General features: G+C 38.1%; 1 protein-coding gene across 1 annotated transcript; it reads right to left on the bottom strand.

Moving 5' to 3' along the window:
• Window positions 1-4,346: 4,346 nt before the first annotated feature.
• Window positions 4,347-15,223, bottom strand: mccc2 (methylcrotonoyl-CoA carboxylase 2 (beta)). The gene is made up of 17 exons (XM_034870843.1): window positions 14,974-15,223; window positions 13,995-14,061; window positions 13,185-13,269; window positions 12,851-12,952; window positions 12,454-12,581; window positions 11,947-12,059; window positions 10,972-11,085; window positions 10,599-10,663; window positions 9,903-10,002; window positions 9,707-9,802; window positions 9,392-9,464; window positions 9,211-9,287; window positions 7,427-7,493; window positions 6,880-7,036; window positions 6,244-6,358; window positions 4,766-4,851; window positions 4,347-4,579 (listed from the first exon to the last, which is right to left on the bottom strand). The coding sequence occupies exons 1-17, from the start codon at window positions 15,109-15,111 to the stop codon at window positions 4,462-4,464; spliced, it is 1,701 nt and encodes a 566-aa protein (XP_034726734.1). The 5' UTR covers window positions 15,112-15,223; the 3' UTR covers window positions 4,347-4,461.
• Between the last annotated feature and the right edge of the window lie 3,792 nt (window positions 15,224-19,015).

Below are 19,015 nucleotides of genomic sequence, written 5' to 3'. Positions count from 1 at the left end.
CGACGACGGGACAGCTCCTCCCTTTAGCTTTGATTTGACAACCTCAATATGTCGACTTATTTCATTGGACCTCCGAACCTGTCAGTCTGGGGACGGCGCAGACGTCGCCTACATTGCACCACAAGGCTCGTCACTTCGGTGTCCAGGCCACCACACATCACACAGGGCCGAGTGGGGGAGTACAGAGGCGGTAGCTTATTCACCCCGGAGGCTGCAGCCTCTTCACCCAGGAGCCGGGACAGAAAGTTGGGGGGGTGGGGCCCGGGGTCTGATCCTGTGCAGCTCTCTTGACTCATCGGTGTACTGAGAAATACGACTGTTTTATCTCGTTGAATTTGCAGCTTATTCTGCATTGCAGTGTATTGCCTTTCTAGTCATTATAATGTTGCAATCAGTAAGATTTTTCTTTGTATTTTCATTATGGTTACCAATTGGTGCATTACTTTTTACAGTGCACCAACACTTCCAAATTCATTCTGAGATACAGTGGGGCTTGAACGTTTTGGAACCCCAGGTAAAAAATTGTATTTGTGCATGAAGAAGCCAAGAAAAGATGGAAACTTTTTTCAAAAGGCATCAAATGACTTGCTGAAACTTTATTGAATCCATTTTTCCTTCTACTCGTGAAATGTTTCCTGTGTCACTGGCTGCAAAATAACCCCAAAGAACGATTGATTCACCCCCATGCTTAACAGTTGGACAGGGGTTCTTTTCATTAAATTCCTTTCTTCTCCAAACGTACCTTTGCTCATTCTTGCCAAAAAGTTCTATTTTTACCCCATCGGTCCACAGAACTTGTTTCCACAATGCATCAGGCTTGTCTATATGTTCATTTGAAAACTTCAAACACTGATTTTTTTGGTGAGGACGTAGAAGAGGTTTTCTTCTGATGACTCTTTCATGAAGATCATATTTGTTCTATTTGTTCTAGTATCTATTTATAGCGGAATGGTGTAGCACATCTCCAGTGTCTGCCTGGTCTGGATGGATGATCGTGCAGTCAATTTTGGGTTTTGACTTAATTTTCTCACAATTCTGAGAGCTGTTCTGTCTGATAATTTTTTTTGTCTTCCAGATCTTGCTTTAACTTCCACTGTTCCTGGTCAATGCCATTTCTTAAATTACATTCCAAACAGAGGATATTGACATCTGAAAACTCTTTGCTAACTTCTAGCCTTCTCCTGCTTTGTGAGCATCAACTATTTTCAGTTTCAGTTTTCTAGACAACTGCTTAGAAAAACCCATGGTGCTGATTGTTGGGGCAAGGTCAGATGAGTCTGGGCACTGAAAACCTTAAGATTGACATCACCTGGTGGTCTTTCCAGACCATGATTGAGAACAATCCATGACACTGTCAGGTCTCAGCTTTCTAAAGGGGGCAGTGCATGCTATAAACTCTGCAGGATGCCCAAACTTTTGCAGATGCCATTTTTTTTGTTTTTTGTTATTTTGAAAGTGTAAATGATTGAATTAAAATCTAACTTTTTGTGAAATTTTCTTATCTGTCATTTGATGCCTTTTAGAGATTTTGCCATTTCTTTCTTGGCTTCTTTATGCACATTAATACTATTTTTTACCTGGGATGCCTAAACATTCAAGCCCCACAGTAGTTAGATTTGATTTTCTGTTATTGTTAAATAGCACTTGGACCGACCCCACACTATGAACAGCCTAATTTTACTACACTATAACATGCTGAACATTTATTTTCTTTTAAAATATTACCCTATTTGGAGTTAAAACACTGCTTTATAGTCTTTTATTTTGTATTTTTGTCACCTTCATCAAATATTCAAGACGAGTTTGCACCCAATAGTAACTAAACTAAATGTTGACTGTTCCATGTCCAATTATGACATTGACATTAGAGGGTATCAAAAAAATTACATTTGTTGTTATTGTGTTTTATTCATATTGAAGGAAAAATCTTGGCTAATCTTTTCTTTGTTATTTAATACACTTTAGTTAGCTCCTGGACCTACACATATTCATTTGAAGCATATCTCTCATTTTCAGCAATGATTGCAGACTAATTGGGGGAAGAAGACGATTGAACAAATTGAACAAAAATCTATTTCCCTGCAGGAGCTGGACATTAAGACTGACTCAAATCCTCAGTCATGATTATTTTTAGGCTGTAAGGTGACTTCAACATGAGTCATAGCTGTCCAAGCAGATCTGTCAGGAGAGTGAACAAGCTCCTGAATCAGGTTGGGTATAATTCAGTTGTCATAATGAATCACTAAACTGAATTGTTAATGCTGAACTAAGAACAGATTTCTAGGAGGTTAAGAATGATAACTATAATGAATCTTTGTGACAAACGTTTTCTGACCTCAACCAACACAACACACTTGTTTTGGGGGGTATGTTCACAGTTAAGTCTACCAATCTGCCTGGAGGTTCTTTTCCACTATGGCTGACTACAGAAAAGCCTGCTATGAATTAACATGCTCTTTGTAGTTCAAAGAATGTAAACGGTAAACGGGTCACAATGAGCCTCACATGAGTAACATGCTTTGCAGAGTGACAGGAATATGTTGATACTTTAAGATCTTGCCCTCCTCGACCTCTAAAATAATCATTCTTAAGACCTAGAGTTTGTATTTTTTTGCTTGTCCTAACTTGAAGAGTACAGAGTTGACACCATTTCAGCCAGTGATTAATATTCATCCCATCAAGTGTATTCCAATTTAAAATCTAAAAATATTACGGAAAGTACATTTCATGACCAAGAATAAATGAGGTGGATTCAGCAAGAACCTGTAAGATGTGTATAGCACTACATTCCTGTCACCTTGATGAGGATATGAAACAGTACACCAAGAATACCTGAGAAAATACTCTTTGCTGTGACTCTGGAACATTGTTGATAATTGGCATATGGCTGGCAGCACTTATGTTTACTTTGAAGTTTTCTTTAAAGTTGTAAAGGTTGCAAGATGCCCTGGACACCATGACCCACGCATAGCCTTACCATTAAGTGTTGCAATAATCAGCTCAAATAGAATACAGCTCCAATGTGTCTGACTGAAAATGCCCTTCTTGCTAAAGATAATATTTATTGTATAATGCAGTGAAACTTTAAAGATGCATAGCAAAAACAATGACAAAAGATTAAAGGACAACCTGATCCTTTTGTTAAAAGAGACCTCGAAGCCACCAAGTGATTGATAATTACCGCAGATGAGAGCAGTCATGGTCAGAGAGAAAGGTTAGGTCATAAATCTAGAGTGATTTTTATAAAGACCCGATTGATTATACTACATTTAAGTAGTCTGTATTTTATTATTATTATATACTCTGAAAACAGGCATGAGACAACACTTTTCTGAGCCATTAGAACAATTCTGGAAAGTTTTGCTTCCTTCAATAAAATCTAAACTTTTAAAACTGGTTCATGCTGTTTGGTAATGATCCCACAGTGACATTTGGTGGAAGAAGATGAAGCATAACCAGCCAACCAGTTTTAAAAATTGGTGGCAGGAGGATGTGTGTGCACGCGCATACACCCATGCACACACAGTTATTTTTGCTCTCCCTAAGGTAAGGCTCTCCACAGCCGTAGTGTACCAGTCACACAATCATACACAGATGAGCATCAAGGGCTTCAAGTTAAGTATTTTAACCAGCTTGCTGACATAAATTGACAACATGGAAAAGTGGGAGGGAAGGACAGGGTGGCCAGCTGGTGAAGTTAAGCACTCTACCTAAGTGGCTCAGCTTCAGTACACGGTACACTCTGCAATCTATAAGACTACAGCCTATTGTCCCTGCTATAACACAATATTTGCACAATTATTAACATGAAAAGCAAATAAACGGCAAGGCACAATAAGCTAGTGCCTCTGGACAAGAGCTTAAGTGGGCATACAGAGATAATTACACTGAGCTTGGACATCTTCAGCTTGGTTTTCCTCAAAACAGCTCCTCTGTCAACACCAGAACACCACTGTGTTATAACAAAGGCATTTACCCTAGTAGCTTAAAAAAGGTTGAGTGTGCTTCTACTAACCGTCTAGACTGTGGCCAGTCAGACATTTATAGCTCAACAGCACCCCCTTATGAATATTGTTTTCCTCTGATATTTCTATATGAGCTAAAAAGATAGCAACTTGTATGTTTTCACATTTTTATAATTCATCATTTACAATATTTTTTTTTTTTTTAAACCAATTAAAGTATGAAGGGAAAGAGGAAAAGAATACAGTGAAGTACAGTTTGCATTTACACTGGAGAAGGCACGCCTCATTAGTGGAAATATCCCACAACAACAGCAAATCATCTAATCACGTCCCCATTGATCTGAAGTAATGGGATTCTAAGTAAGTGATTCATCTTTTTTATGTGTTTGTTGCTTGTAATCTGGTGACACCTGACAAGTAAAACTACAATGACTATAAGTACTGCACAAATTCAACTCTAAGAGGTAAGTCTTCACCTGTTCAAGCTAAAAAAGCATTACATCCTGAACACTCCAAAACGTGTCTTCTTTGTTGGTGCATTCAGTGCTGCACTGAGGCTCAGTCCCAAAACCAGACGAGTATCAGCAGGATCAATGATCCCATCATCCCACAGTCTGTTGAAAAGAAATAAAAAAGCACCACATTAGATGGTGCAATGCACCTCACTTATATCTGGTGATTCTTGTAATCCTTGTACAGGTCTTTCATCAATTACTTTAATACATAAGTAAAGGTGTTAATTTCATTCGGTGAATCATTTCATCACACAAACAGAATGACGTGTCCTGACCAAAGCTCACCTAGCACTAGAGAAGTATGGACTGCCTTCCTCTTCAAACCGTTGCACTATTGGTTTCTTCATGGCAGCCTCTTGTTCTGCTGTGAACTGTGAATAAACAACACAGCATTCCGGAATGGGAGAAGTGGGAGAAGCTTTGTATCACTGCCATTTCTTTAAACCAATCACAATAGTCTTGGACAGACTCAATGACGGTGGCGCTGCAAAATAGCATCGGGAAGGAACTTGTTTTGGTGGACCATGTGCACGTAAAGGTTGTTAGTCGTGCAACAGAAAACTCAGATTGGACAGCTACAGTAGTTGAGCTAGCTTGATTTACCCTGCAGGGATCTGAGGAGCAGTTGGCAATAGTCCTCATAAATCCACCTAGTTTAGAATGCCAACACAAAGAAAGCGGAATCAGAAGGACACCTGACTGAATTTCCGGCGGCACCTGACAAATCCCGGAAATGAAACGTTGCCGATAGACTATCTACAGTATAATCATCATGAAATTTTAATACATTGCGGACTGTAATTGTTTTAGCTAGGTTGACTAAATAAACAAGCAACTTAGGTAACACTGTATGTAAGTTAGACACATTCATCTAATCCTGTCAGTCATTCAGTTATTTCTTGTTATATAAGATAGGTCTCACATTTTTTATTTTTTAGTATTTTTAAAATCAAAATCCCTCGACTCATCTTGAACTATGGGTTGTATACATAAATGTATCCAATCAAATGGGATTTTGCTGAACGAGCTAAGCATGCCCATCCTATAAAGCCGCTATGTATTAGCTTTTGGTTCGTGGTAGCTAAAAGGGATCATGGGTGATATGTGTGTGTTTGGATGTTAACAGGCAAAGACATTGAGCGTTACTGAGAGGGAATTTATTACTTTCCCCCCTGTCTACCATCTACTAATCTAAATACATAGGTGAGAGAGGTGTGGGCCAACAGTGTCTTGGGGCTGTATTTGCCAACCCAAACGTTTGTAATGTTAGTTTTTTGCATGTTACTGCTGGTTATATATCCAAAGATATAACTTGTTCTTTAGGTTTTAACTGTGAATACAAGTAAAATAAAGATGGCAAAAGGAGAGACTACATTTCAATTTATGAATAAAAAAGAAACTGAAGATGAGCTTCCTTTTTAATGCCATATATTGTTAAACCATCATATACATCACTGATTCAAATGCTTGCCATCAGGGCACTGATATGACACTACATTCTGAAGCTATTAAAGCAATCTTAATACACCCATACCTGACACAATTTAATTACAGCCACTTGATGACAGCACTACTCAAGATAAGTTATCACACTAACACTTAACACTGATATAATTTCATCCTTGTATAAACAGCCTTGTCCAACCGTTACTGCAAGAAAATTATCTTCATATTCGCTTATGTTTTTTTGGCAGCAAATCCACAAATGCTAATTTAAGCCTTTCCAGTGAAGCATTGACAGAATGATTAATATGAATCTTTACCTCCTTTCCCTCACGTGCCCTCTGATCCTTGGTGATGGTGGCCAGGACAGTGGCTGCCTGTTCACCTCCCATTACAGAAATTCGGGAATTTGGCCACATGTACAGGAATCGAGGGCTGTGAGAAGAAAAAAAGCGGTTGTCATTTCGTTTGTTATTTGCAGAACCAGAATAGTCAGCTAAATCAAGACAAACAACTAATAAGAACAACAACAAACAGAAACCTGCATTAACTACTCTAGTAATAGTCTGATAATCTGATGACAACTACAGTGGAAGTTTTATGAGAGCTTCAGCCAGAAAAAGTACCACTTAGGGAATACTACACAAGTCAACAAAATCTAACCAAAATGTATGCCACTTGCAAACATTTTCCAATATTATAAATCATCTGAGCTTATTTAGTAGATAACAAAAAGGAGGAAATATAAGTATAAAAATCTAAGTGCATCTAATGCATATTTTCACACATATTGAACAGCATGCACAGTACATATTGTACGTTTAAATTTTGCAATAGCAATGCAGATGCAGCGAGTGATCTTCATATTGATGTAATACTGTGGTTCTTGGCCAGGCTTCTATTTTGTTAATTTGTAATGCTACCGGTGCTGTTGATTTTATTTTACATTAACTTGCCTGTAGGCTCTGCCGCACATGCCATAGTTTCCTGCACCATAGGAACCGCCAATGATAACAGTAATCTTGGGTACATTTGCACAGGCAACTGCAGTTACCATCTTAGCTCCATCTTTGGCAATACCTCCTGCTTCATACTCCCTACCCACCATGAAGCCTAAAATAAAGATGCAGAGAAGAGATTGCTTATACAAACTGGATTGACTTTGTGTGTTTTCATCTTAAGGGACAGGTGTGTTACAAATAAACGATCAATGGTTAACAGGTAAACTTAGAGCCTCCTGTGAAATAAAATATACATCATGTCATATTTGTTTATGTAAACATATATGTGATATTTTTGCTTTTATCAAATATCACTTTGCAGTATGCAATTACAAGCTTGTATTAAATACAGGATTCATTATGTGCCTAAGATCTAAATAAAACACTAACATACATAACTAATAACAAATATTTTTGTCTTATTTAAGTACCTAAATCCTAAGAAATACCCTTTGTTATTGTTTTCAAACCCAAACCTTAGATATAAAGATTTTCCACTGACCTGTTATGTTTTGGAGAAAAATAAGTGGAATGTTTCGTTGGCAACACAATTCAATGAAATGTGTTCCCTGAAAATGAATCAAAATATTCAGTGTATGTAGTATTCCCACAGCAACACAAAAACTTCTAAAAGGGACAAGAACACAGACATGTATTATCAAGACCTTTAAATAAAAATTATGAGGATGATAATTATGTATTTTTCTTGGCAATATAACCTGCGTCAACAGAACAGAATTTATATTTAAAGCACAGAAGTGTACATGCTGAACTGCCTGAAGTACTAGTCTAGTGCCTGGGCTGAAGCTGTACTCATTTACATTTACTGTCTGAAACACGTCCGGAGTTTGTGCTGACACAGGAAGCTGTCCTGAAGTGTGTGTCCTTTGAGCAGTTGCCCTCACCTTTATCCTCATCTTCATCTGAGCCGAGATCAGAAATGTATCAACTTGGGAGGGAGGTCATTTGGCTTCACACTGGCTTTGTACTTGCTAGATTTTACTTTGAACACGAAGGAGCAGAATGGCCTTCAGCCTTGCCAGAAAAGTACACTTAGAAACACAGAGCCACCAGGAGCTACTGGACAGGAAAACAAGTATAAAAGTGCACTGTGCAGAGACATCTAATTTCCATCTTATTTGTATTGGTGAATTAGTCAGGTGTTTTCTTCTTCTGGTGCTTTTCTTTTTTGGCAGCTACCTCCGCTGGCTTTCTTTCAAAAAAGCACCCTGCCTTGCCTTCCAAAGTGTAAACAGAAGTTGGAGACAGCGTGAAAGACGGCTGCTTTTAAGAAACTGTCAGTTGGTGAAAAATGATCCATCAGTTTGCTGCTCCTAAATGTGTGCACAACAACAGGACTCTAATCTTTTCTCTGTCACCTCTCGCTTTCACAAACACCTGGGGAAAAGCTTTTAATAATTTAACAGTTAGCATAATAGAAGCCCAGGGCACGTCTTAAGTGATGACAGCTTGTCTCAAAAATGCATCTCAAAATGCAGGTGCTGTATTGATTTTTCCTGGATATGCTCGCCGAGCATGTCTGTTCCACATCTGTCTGCCTGAAGCAGTGCGTCAGTCCCTTTCAACTGCAATTACACTGATGAGCTAATGCTCATACTTTTATATTGACACCTCCCAGAAAAGTGAGTCAAAGAAATCTTTTTTCAGGTCAAGCTTGTAATCCAATTCAAAAAATATAATGTTATGTTTAAAAATGATTTGGTCTATAATCACAAATTCAGCTCCTCATCTTTCCAAAGCCTGTGTAAAGTTCAGCTGTTCACGGCAGACTGGCTTGCAAATTAAGTGAATTATATTAAATGAAAATGATGATTGTCCCTTGTTTCTTAATGCTATGTTATTTCAATGCCATCCATCGGAGTACACCTAAGATTGCCCAGACAAGTGCAATTTGAGTGCTTTATCGTACAAGAGTACAACCAGTACAAACCACTTACAAAGACTAAAGCTTTTTCAAGAGAGACATTTTGGTAGTCAGTGTTGTAAGCAGCCTCATCTGTGGAGAATACTATCTGAAGTGCTTCAGTATTGTATGGTTTAAGACCTTGACATTTAGAGAAACACATTGCCAGTACAATGCAAACTCTTTTGAAAATCTAACTTAATCAAGAGGCTTAGTTTGGTACACTTTACACAGGTGTTGCATGTTTCCTTATAATAGCATAGGATCCAAGCTGTACCACGAGTAACGTTTTGAAAAATCAATATTTATTCTTTTGAGAACATTCACTATTAGTGTTTTCGGTCCAAAGGATATTTAGTTACCTTTTTTGCAGACTCTGAAAACAAGACTCCGTTGTTGCCAATGATTCCGACAGGGTAACCAAATATTCTTGAAAATCCTGAAAAGGTATATATATTGAGAGCAAATGTTAAGGTTGATAGATACCATTAAAACATTAATTCTCTGGGTTCTAGAAATAGAAAAGAATGTCATTTCACATACCTGTAACAAGTGTGTCTCCATAGAAAGCCTTGAACTCATCAAATTTACTGCCATCTACAACCCTGGCGATGACCTGCACTCAAATGTATAGAGAAGAGTTGTTAAAGTCAATAATGCAACACAAGTGACAGAAAATGGATGAGACTTCCATTACAAGTTTTTCTTTTTCTTTTTTCATTTTTAAACCAAATGAGAACATCTGGCAAGGCCTGCCAGAGAGAGCAAAAACAAAGTGGTTGATGTTAATTTTAAGTGTAGCTTTTAACTTATTTTTTATGCCCCTTTGAGACAATGTATAAGAAACTGGACAAATACCTCTCTGACATCAAAGTTGCGTTTCAAATTACCCCCAACTATGCCATAGAGTTCATCTGCAGGATAGAGAGGGGCTTCAGTAGGTTCTGTGGTGACCTGAAAAATAGAACAGACTCCACATTAACAGAAAGAAAAGACAGCTTAACATGCTAGACAGTAAAAGGCAATTGTTTATGATAGTCATCATAGGACTGACCTCAATATTTTTTCTGTAGTTGAGGTTTCTCACTGTCTTTCTTGCTAAATGGAGTGCGTGGTTATCATCTAACGCATAGTGGTCTGTCACACCAGATTTTCTGTAAAATAAGCAACAAATCAATCACTGTGACATTATTACAGCACATAAATCATTACTTAAAATTAGAGCACTGATAAGAGTGTGATGGGTTATTAGATTAAATCTGTAAATGTGGACCACCGACATTTTTCTGACTATTTAGTTGTTAGAAAAATGAGATCTATCTATAGTGAAAAATATGATGAAAAGAGTAACGCTTGCACACCGACACAAATGTATTTAAATGAACGTTTCGTCACAGCTGAGTCTTCTCATGTCAAAAACATTTTGACCTGGAGAAATTCCTATTACTCTTTCCAATTGTCTTGCATCTACATGTGATCTGTGTACATCACACAACTCTCAATTCTTGTGGAGAACAACTTACTCTCTCTGTATACCCAGCTTATAAATGGCACCACTGGAAAATATTTGTACCACATTGTTTGTCCTGTTTTGTAAAGAATGTTGATCTATTTTAGGGTCCTAATGAGGTATGTAGGTAGGTAGGTAGATTATGAGGTATCAGTTGATGAACAACACATCTCCAAAAGCAGAAACAAGAGCTCAAAAACCATTGCATGCAATGTGATAAAAAATACTGTTCTTGCATACTTGCAGTGAAGATCAGCACCACCAAGGTCCTCTGCAGAAACTTCTTCCCCAGTGGCAGCTTTGACCTGTATATACAAAAGCACAGAGACTTTCAAACAAACAAAAACAACTAACACAATATGAGTGAAGTAGTTTTCATCATTAAGTAGTATCTGCTACCTGATCGCTATTTACTATACAATTTGAACAAAATGAATACAACTAAAAGTATATGCCATTGGTAAGGTATTTATTGTGCTTGATTGGTAAATTGTTTGTAAAAACCTATTTATGGGTATATGAGTCACCAATCAACTAACAGGATTACCGGACAATTTAATGCTCCAACTTTCATCCTAGTCTTATATAATCTAACAACAAAAACATGTCCTACCAGTGGAGGGCCTCCAAGGAAGATTGTTCCTTGCTTCCGCACAATAATGCTCTCATCTGCCATGGCAGGCACATAAGCTCCTCCAGCAGTACAGGAGCCCATCACAACAGCAATCTGAAATAGTGAGAAAAAAAAAGTCTAATACAGGCATCCAAGACAGCAAAACCACAAAAGCCCCTTTATTAAATGAATGGCGGATTTCTATGACAGTGTAATACAAGCCCAAGGACAACTTGGCTTCAAGCAAGTTTTTAGTTTCCCACAGTAGAAATTCAAATTCAGTACTGGATTTAACGCTTTTTTAAGACCATGTCTTTCTAGGCCCTTTTCAATAAATAATTGAATTGTCAATGCGAATAAAAACAATGTATTAGGCACTGGCAACTGGACTCGTAAATTTGTAATTCAGCAATCTAACGGTAAATGTGGTGGGCGGTAATACTTAATAGGGCTTGGGGGAAAAACCTTAAGAAAACAAGAATTTATGCCATAGAAGGAAAAGCCTTGAATAATATATGATTTTAATCATTTGGAGAAACAATATTAGCAAGAATTAATAGGCATTCAGTTTGTTGAAGTTGTAAGAACATATTTCGCTATGTTTATAACCCCTGGGTCTTCTGGAGAGATGTGAGAGAGAGACCTGACTGCTCTACAGCACCCATCACATATATCAGCTCTCACACAAACTTTTTTTTATTTTGTTTTTAAACACAAGGATGTCTTTTCGTCAACAGTCAATAACCAGATGAATAAGTTTCCTCTTTGGTATAATTTTTCGGACAACCCTGTACACTTCGTTATTTCAAATAAAACACATGTACTTTCCAAGATAACAACGATAGGCTACAGTAAAAGACAGTGACCAAAGGTGGAAAACAAACTTTTGAAGTCATGGTAAAGTCTCACCTGCTCTAACTGTTTTGTATGATACACATGTGAAATACAATGTTATCAACCAAACATAAGCATTACCTGTGCTATTCCCTCTGAAGATAGCCTGGCCTGGTTGTAGAAAATACGTCCAAAGTGATCTCTGTCTGGAAAGACGTCGGCCTGTCTGGGAAGATTGGCCCCTCCCGAATCCACTAAAGGAGTAAAGAACATCAGAATAGTTGTAGAATAGTGTACTTAACGTTTATTATTAAAATCTGGCCTCTGGTTATATTACAGACATTCAGTCTTCATTATACGATAAAGCCTAACTAGCTTTAAAGAGGGGATTCTGGGATGTCCCAAGTCTACACTGACATGGAGCCCCTTGACTATAGAACAACTGCGCAAAAGACCAGGCTGATCATGTGACTGAATAAATCACAGTAGAAATACAACTTCTAGTGTGCTCATTTTACAAAGTTACTGATATCCAATATTTCAGTTTTTCTCCAGAATGACTTTCATATTTATATGTTCAATTCTGCTAGTGAACGTATATTCTGTTGGTTGATTTACCAAACTCTTTTTGACTATAGAAATACTCACCCAAATAGATGCATGGCAGGTGGTTCTGCTGAGCTATTTCCTGCGCCCGAAGGTGCTTCTTCACTGTAATTGGATAGTATGTTCCGCCTTTGACAGTGGCATCATTTGCAACAATAACACATTCCACCCTATGATTAAAAAAAACAAAAACACAACAACATTGTGGTGCACCTGAAGTACTCAAGGGAAATCTCATTTTGGAAATTAACCAAAAAGCTAATGACAAGTAACAAAGATTAAATTAACACCCCATGTAATTATCATAGAATTTACAATTTGAATATTCTGCATCTAGTTAAGGATGTTTAATCTGCATTTAAAGAGGCACAGACAGTGGCTTCAATCCTATTTTGTAGTCTGTTTTTAGCACGGATATCTGCTCATTCATGGTGCTTACCCTGAAACCCGCCCAATCCCAGTAAGGATACCGCCTGCAGGGACTTCCTCTTTTCCATACAATTCATATGCTGCAAACTGAGAGAATTCCAAGAAAGGGGTCCTGCAAGAAAACCAAATGAAAAAGAAACATGTCATACATGCTTGCAATTTAAAATAACAACTTTACACTTGAGATGTAGGGAAGTGTGTACAGCATTAGACATTAGAACTACTGGCGCCATGGTTTGTGTAATGACATCAAACCTGAACAATACAAATCTTTTGAATCTGGTCTACTGGGTATGAGTCAGCAATCAATTTTGAGTCAAAGATGGAAGTAGATGATATTATACCCTGGATCCAGCAGTCTGTCTATACGCTCTCTAGGCAGGAGTTTCCCACGAGAAGTATGAAGTCTTCTGGCTTTTTCTCCCCCACCTGGATTAATAAAAAATAAATAGAATGTAAACAAACAAGGTGCCAACTCTTTGGATAGTCCATTGTTGATGTGTCAAAGAGTAGATCCCAGTTGCCGGACCTTCCTCCACAGCGCTGCGGTCTGGCTAGTCCCCACAGAATTCCGGGATGGGAGAAAAACATGCTCTGTTCATCTGCATTTCTTTAAACCAATCACAATCGTCATAGGCGGTGCTAAGCTTTGCACGGATCTGTTGCAAAATAGCCTCAGGAAGGAACTTGTTTTGGTGGAACATGTATGCCCAAAAGTTGTTTTAGTCGTGCAAGAGAAAACTCAGATTGACCAGATAGTCTAGCTAGCTGTCTCAGTTTACCCTACAGAGATCTGAGGAGCAGTTAACAGTCCTCATTAATCCACCAGAAAGCGGAAGCATATGGACATCAGCAAAAAAACATGAATCCGGTAGAATTTCCTGCAGCACCAAAGCAATCCAGGAAATGGAACGTCATAAAATATCAACTGTAAATAAAAGTGTGACTGACAATGTTTGCAAACAGTGTAAGAGCTTAGAGTTCTAGCCTTTTATTGGGATTTTTCGAACAGATAAGGGTAAGTGAAGGTGTTTCGTCAACACTTTAATCACCAAGATGGCCTGAGTTTGGACACTAACTCACTGTTAGAATAAAACACACAGTGAGGAATTTAAGTTTGGCAAAGTGTGTATCAGTCATGAGCTCACACCTACCCAATTTAACCTTCTCTGTCCGGCTTTTCAGTTCATCAACAAGCACTTGCATTCGCTCATAATTCTCCTGAAAAAAAAAAAGAAGAGTATAATGACGTTAGTTTAGTTTGTCATGTTGTATGATTTCTACAGATTGTGGCAGACATAGCACCTAATGACTGTTAACTGAGAACATCCTTTAGCTTGCAATAACACCCAATCATCATATGAGTGGGCGAACATCATGACATTTCCCAATTACAAAAGAAAAAAAGTAATATTTATGCGCTAATTAAGTTAAAGTCAGCTCTTAGATCATCTGCAACAGAGACATTTAAACGATCAAATAATAGACATGTTTACATTGGTATTTGGAAATATAAAGAAAATGTGTGTGTGGTGCCCTCAAGTGACATCTTTTTGTGTTGCATCAGTTAAGATGAATTGGTTGTTGGTTACTGGACACTGTACCAGTAATTACACCAATGCATATTGTGATTAGAATTAGTCAATTATGACTTCAACCTAACACTCTTGAGCACTACAACCTACAAACGTTTATTTTTAAAGTAAAATAAATAACCAGCAGGACTATTCTTCTCGACCAGGACTGAGATTCACTTACAAATATGTCATGACACGTGGAACTGAAGGCTGTTTCTAACTGTTAAAAGGCAGATAGAATAGTGAATAGTAGAAATGCAGAGGCGAACGTATGCTGATGATGCTTAATGATGATGCCGTTAGACCTTGGCTGACATAAAAACGACAGCTCAAGGTGTTGAAGTCGACCTCTTGTATCCAGTAAACTCGCAAGAATTAGCCTCCGCGTGATTTAGGAACTGAGTAAACTATATTATTTATGCTTGACACTATTTAGCTGACATACGCGGCGTGGTTTGAAATCTGTCTGTCAGTTGTGTAGCTAGCTAAACAGTCAGCTAGCTAACGTTGACATTAGCGGTGAGTGTTAGCTGACGTTAGCAACAAGCTAACCTACCTGAAATTCAGAAGACTGTTTATCCGGCTGAGACCCGAGTCGAGCTACTTTATCGGCGTAGTAAGACCGTGTGCACGCCAAAGGTATAGCGTTACTCCTGCAGCGAAGCAACCAAGGTCTGAACGTCTGTAGAAGCATTTTGATGCTCACGTCTACTTAAGTATGCAATGTTTAACCCAGCAGTTATATCTTCTTCTGTGGGTAATGTTAGTAGGAGTAAAGCTCGATATCGCCACCTGCTGCTATGCAAACTGTCTACATGTGTTTTATATGCTTAACAAATTCTACTCTTTTATTAGTAATCTTCAATGGAAATCTTTGACATTATTATCTGCCCTGTACAATTTAATTATATTTTATTATATATTGATTATTTGCCGTTTTTCATAAGTATAATCTTTTCGAGGTTCATTTACAAGCCTTTTTCTGTAGCTTTCTACTGCATCCTATGAATTAGGTCGTAAAGTATGGCTGGATGTTCCAAAACAGCTTGTGGATATATTGAATTAAGATTTTTGATTCATTCATTTTATTTGTTCACAAACTATTCATATGGTCAACAATTAGACTTGTTCTTATGTAGTCAACATCCTCCATGTCCTGCTTAAAAATTGTAAAAAATAAATAAAATAAAATCCTTTATCAGTTATAACTCCGTTGATCAATTTAAACGTGATGTTTTAAAACATTAAAATTGAAAATTGCAGTGTGTTTATGATTCAAATAAAGCTACAAACCAAGAAGCCAAGTGAGAGATCATTTAGACAGATCCATACTGCCATCATGTGGATTTTATAAGCTTTAAACCCCCAAAATCAGTGCTGTGTGTGTGGCAACACCGCTTTTTTTTATCTCTATAAAAGAATTTTAGAAAATCAAAAAAAAGGCTAAATTAGGCTATTATCTTGATATCTTGATTTGAAAGCAGAGGAATTCATCTACAGTACGCTCTTTTTTGACCCATCTTAGATGGAAGTTTTGAGCATCAGTATGAAGCATACCTTTTCAATAACAAGTGTCTCAATAAGTGTAGAACATTTCTATTGGACTGTAACATGATACTGAAACTGGTAAAGAGAAAAGGTCTTGTGTCATTTAGAAATGGTGACCAAAGGTGGTTTTAAGTGGGTATCAGAGTTAGCCTAAAAGCTTAAAAAAAAACATTCCTTCTGACCCGAGTGATTTATTCGAGCTAGAGTACATTTAGCAGAGTACAGGCTGAAGAGCATTCAAACCAAGAGCTTTTAGTTCATTTAGTTTTAAGAGGCCTTTCTCCTCCAACGCTTCCACCTATTCTGTCGGCATGCATGGAAATGTCGATGACCTCCACTCAAATGGCTGCTCCTGTTTTCTTAGGAAATATACAATCCTCCACTCTCTGTGCGAACTTAAACCCTCTCACTCATCCAGCTCTCTCTACTTTGCCGTGACACTAGAACCCTTCTCACTGCCGCAGTGGTGAAGTGACAGAATAGATGTAGAGGCATGAAAAGCCTCTTAAAAGTTTAAAATATGTAGAGCAGGAAATTGTAATCAGCATCGGTTTTTGTGAGGAATGTTCCTTTAAATCACTCAAACGCATAAACCGCCTTACAAATCTTTCATCTCATTACAGGATCACCACTAGATAAGGTGATGGACGTTCTCCCTTGCGTGTATCATAATCCAATCTTTTTCACAGTTATGATAAAATGGGCAAGGTGAGAAACGTAATGAGATATTAATAACTCAGATATGACAAGGACAGATTTATGTGAGTTTTAATGAAACACAAGACCATAAAAGAGAAAACTATGAGCCTTACAGCTGTTATATAATCCCATTACTAACACACTGAAGTGCATCCTGAACACATACCACGAACCATCCCTGCACCAAAGAAACACAGCTCTATTCACAGGAATTTCCTTTCATACTGTAGGTCTAATCCTCCCACTGTGGTAAGACACATTTTTGCAGCACTGGGAGCATCATTTTTATCTATTTTATATTTTTGGTGGGGACAGGGACTGACAAAAATGAGCTTTCATCCTGGTGTTCCACTAATGTGACACAGTGGGCAGAACTGTGACAAACTTTCTTTTCTAATGCCATGATATAAAATGCCACGCTGAGCTATTGTTTTGCAGGTTAGTTGTTTCATCTGCACACCTCGATGTGTGAGCAATCCTGTTGGTGCATATTAGCCCTTTATTTCTACTATCTGAAAGCAGTTTCTCCAGTCCTGGGTTATAAGGTTGTCCCTTTTGTGCAAAATGGATTTTATAAGGGAATAAAAGACCAAATGTACACAGCAGTATATCCACCACTTTCTCCTGTGATTTTACAGTACGTATCCCTCAAAAGAATGACCAATGATTATAAGTTCAGCTGAGGTTCTATGATCAAAAGACAGTAGCTACTGGAAAGGAATGGTGTTGTACACTAACGTTCCCTATCCTGGCATAAATCTCCTAGCAACCAAGACTCGTACTGTGCCAAAAGAAGGATCTTTTTTTTTAAGTGCTTTAATCTTTTCAAGAGCCAAGAAAGGCCAAGAAGGCTCTGCTGGTGTTGATTGAGCACTAACTGATGACAAAATAGAATCTGATTTAGTTTGTGTTGAATCCTGCTGTAATTTATGCTTTACTGATTTTACTAATTAGCTCTCAATGAAATCAGCTGCTACATTGGGTTTTTGGATGACAATTTTCTGTGGTTTAGTCACATTTGTGTATAAGGTTTTGCAGTGAGCTGCAAAGGAGAGCTTTGTGTCTTGTTTTACGCTATGCTTGCTCTGGCTTTAGTAATAGCAATATCTATCTGTCATTTTGTCCATCACTTTGGTGCAGACTGAAATATTGCAACAACCGATGGATCGGCATGACATTTTGTACAGACACTCATGATTCCCAGAGGAGGAAGCCTGCTGACTTTGGTGATCCCATGGCTTTTCCTCAAGCACCACCATAAGGGTGAAGTTTGTGATTTTAAATGAAATATTTAAACAACTATTGGATGAATTGCCATATAAAGTGGTTCAGGCATTCATGTTTTCCTCTGAATGATTTGTATCTTACAGTACATTTGGTGATCCCTTAACTTAAACACTTCAGCCCTACTGCACCATCATCAGGTTAGATGTTTTATTCTGTCCAGTAATTTGGTTTATGACAGAATACCTTCAAACCCTATTATATTCCCATGAGCCTCAGCTGTACTTTGTGTTTAGTGCTAATTCACAAGTGTTAGCGCTAACACGCTACATTAGAACATTTTAATCTGAACATGTTAAATCTGCCAAATGGTAGCATCTGTGTGTCAGTACAGCCTTGTAGCGCTGATGCATTGCTGCTACATGGCTGTAGTGTAGACTAATGCTTTTGTACTGAGCTGTGTTCTAAAGGAGAGCTTGACATACTTAGTTTTCAAGTGCAGTAAATATTCACTCAATTGCATCTATAATCCTCTTGTGCTCTAAAAGTGAATTCATTAAGTCTGATTCTCACAGTGCTCTGAAGTTGGTAGACTATTGTAATGTTATGTAAAGTGGCACTTTGCAAACATTATGGCAGCAGACAGCAGTGTTCACAAACATAAATACTTTTAACAACCAAGTGTCCAGAAATTCCATCTTTGCGGCTTTGTGAGCCAAATCTACCAGCATGTGATGCAACACATGAATTCTAAAGTCTTCTTGCTATTGTTTGTTTAACCCAACTTCTATGTCTGTCAGGAAAGTGGGCAATTTGCAAGTGCTCTTGATTTAACATGTTAAAGTAGGGTTGGCTCATTCCCACATTGCATCCCCACCTTTCCTCCTTCTCTCCCACTTTTGGTTGTTTGAAGTGCCGGTTGGAGAGCTGTAACAGAAGTATCATTTACTGTAATGCTGGAGCGTCCTCCTCCACAGCCCTCACATAGATCACTTAATTCACTTCAACAGTCCAGCGCTGTGCTCTGCGTGAACACGGCACGTTCACAATAGGAGGTTAGGCAGAGACATGCATTGACCTGTCAGCTTGCACTTAAATGCCACACTAAAACACCTGAAAACCCTGTT

This window comes from Etheostoma cragini, chromosome 5, assembly GCF_013103735.1.
Source record: "Etheostoma cragini isolate CJK2018 chromosome 5, CSU_Ecrag_1.0, whole genome shotgun sequence".
NCBI classification, from domain to species: domain Eukaryota; kingdom Metazoa; phylum Chordata; class Actinopteri; order Perciformes; family Percidae; genus Etheostoma; species Etheostoma cragini.
The sequence above is the reverse complement of the archived record's forward strand: the minus strand, read 5'-3'. Positions and strand labels throughout refer to the sequence as shown.

Excerpts from the sequence above, each read along its gene's own strand:
- mccc2 (XM_034870843.1), bottom strand. The coding sequence starts at position 15,111 with ATGCTTCTACAGACGTTCAGACCTTGGTTGCTTCGCTGCAGGAGTAAC. Across the intron at positions 12,060-12,453 it reads CCTGCCATGCATCTATTTGG|TGGATTCGGGAGGGGCCAAT; the intron begins GTGAGTATTTCT and ends TTACTCCTTTAG. Across the intron at positions 7,037-7,426 it reads TTTTCTCCAAAACATAACAG|GCTTCATGGTGGGTAGGGAG; the intron begins GTCAGTGGAAAA and ends TCTTTATTTTAG.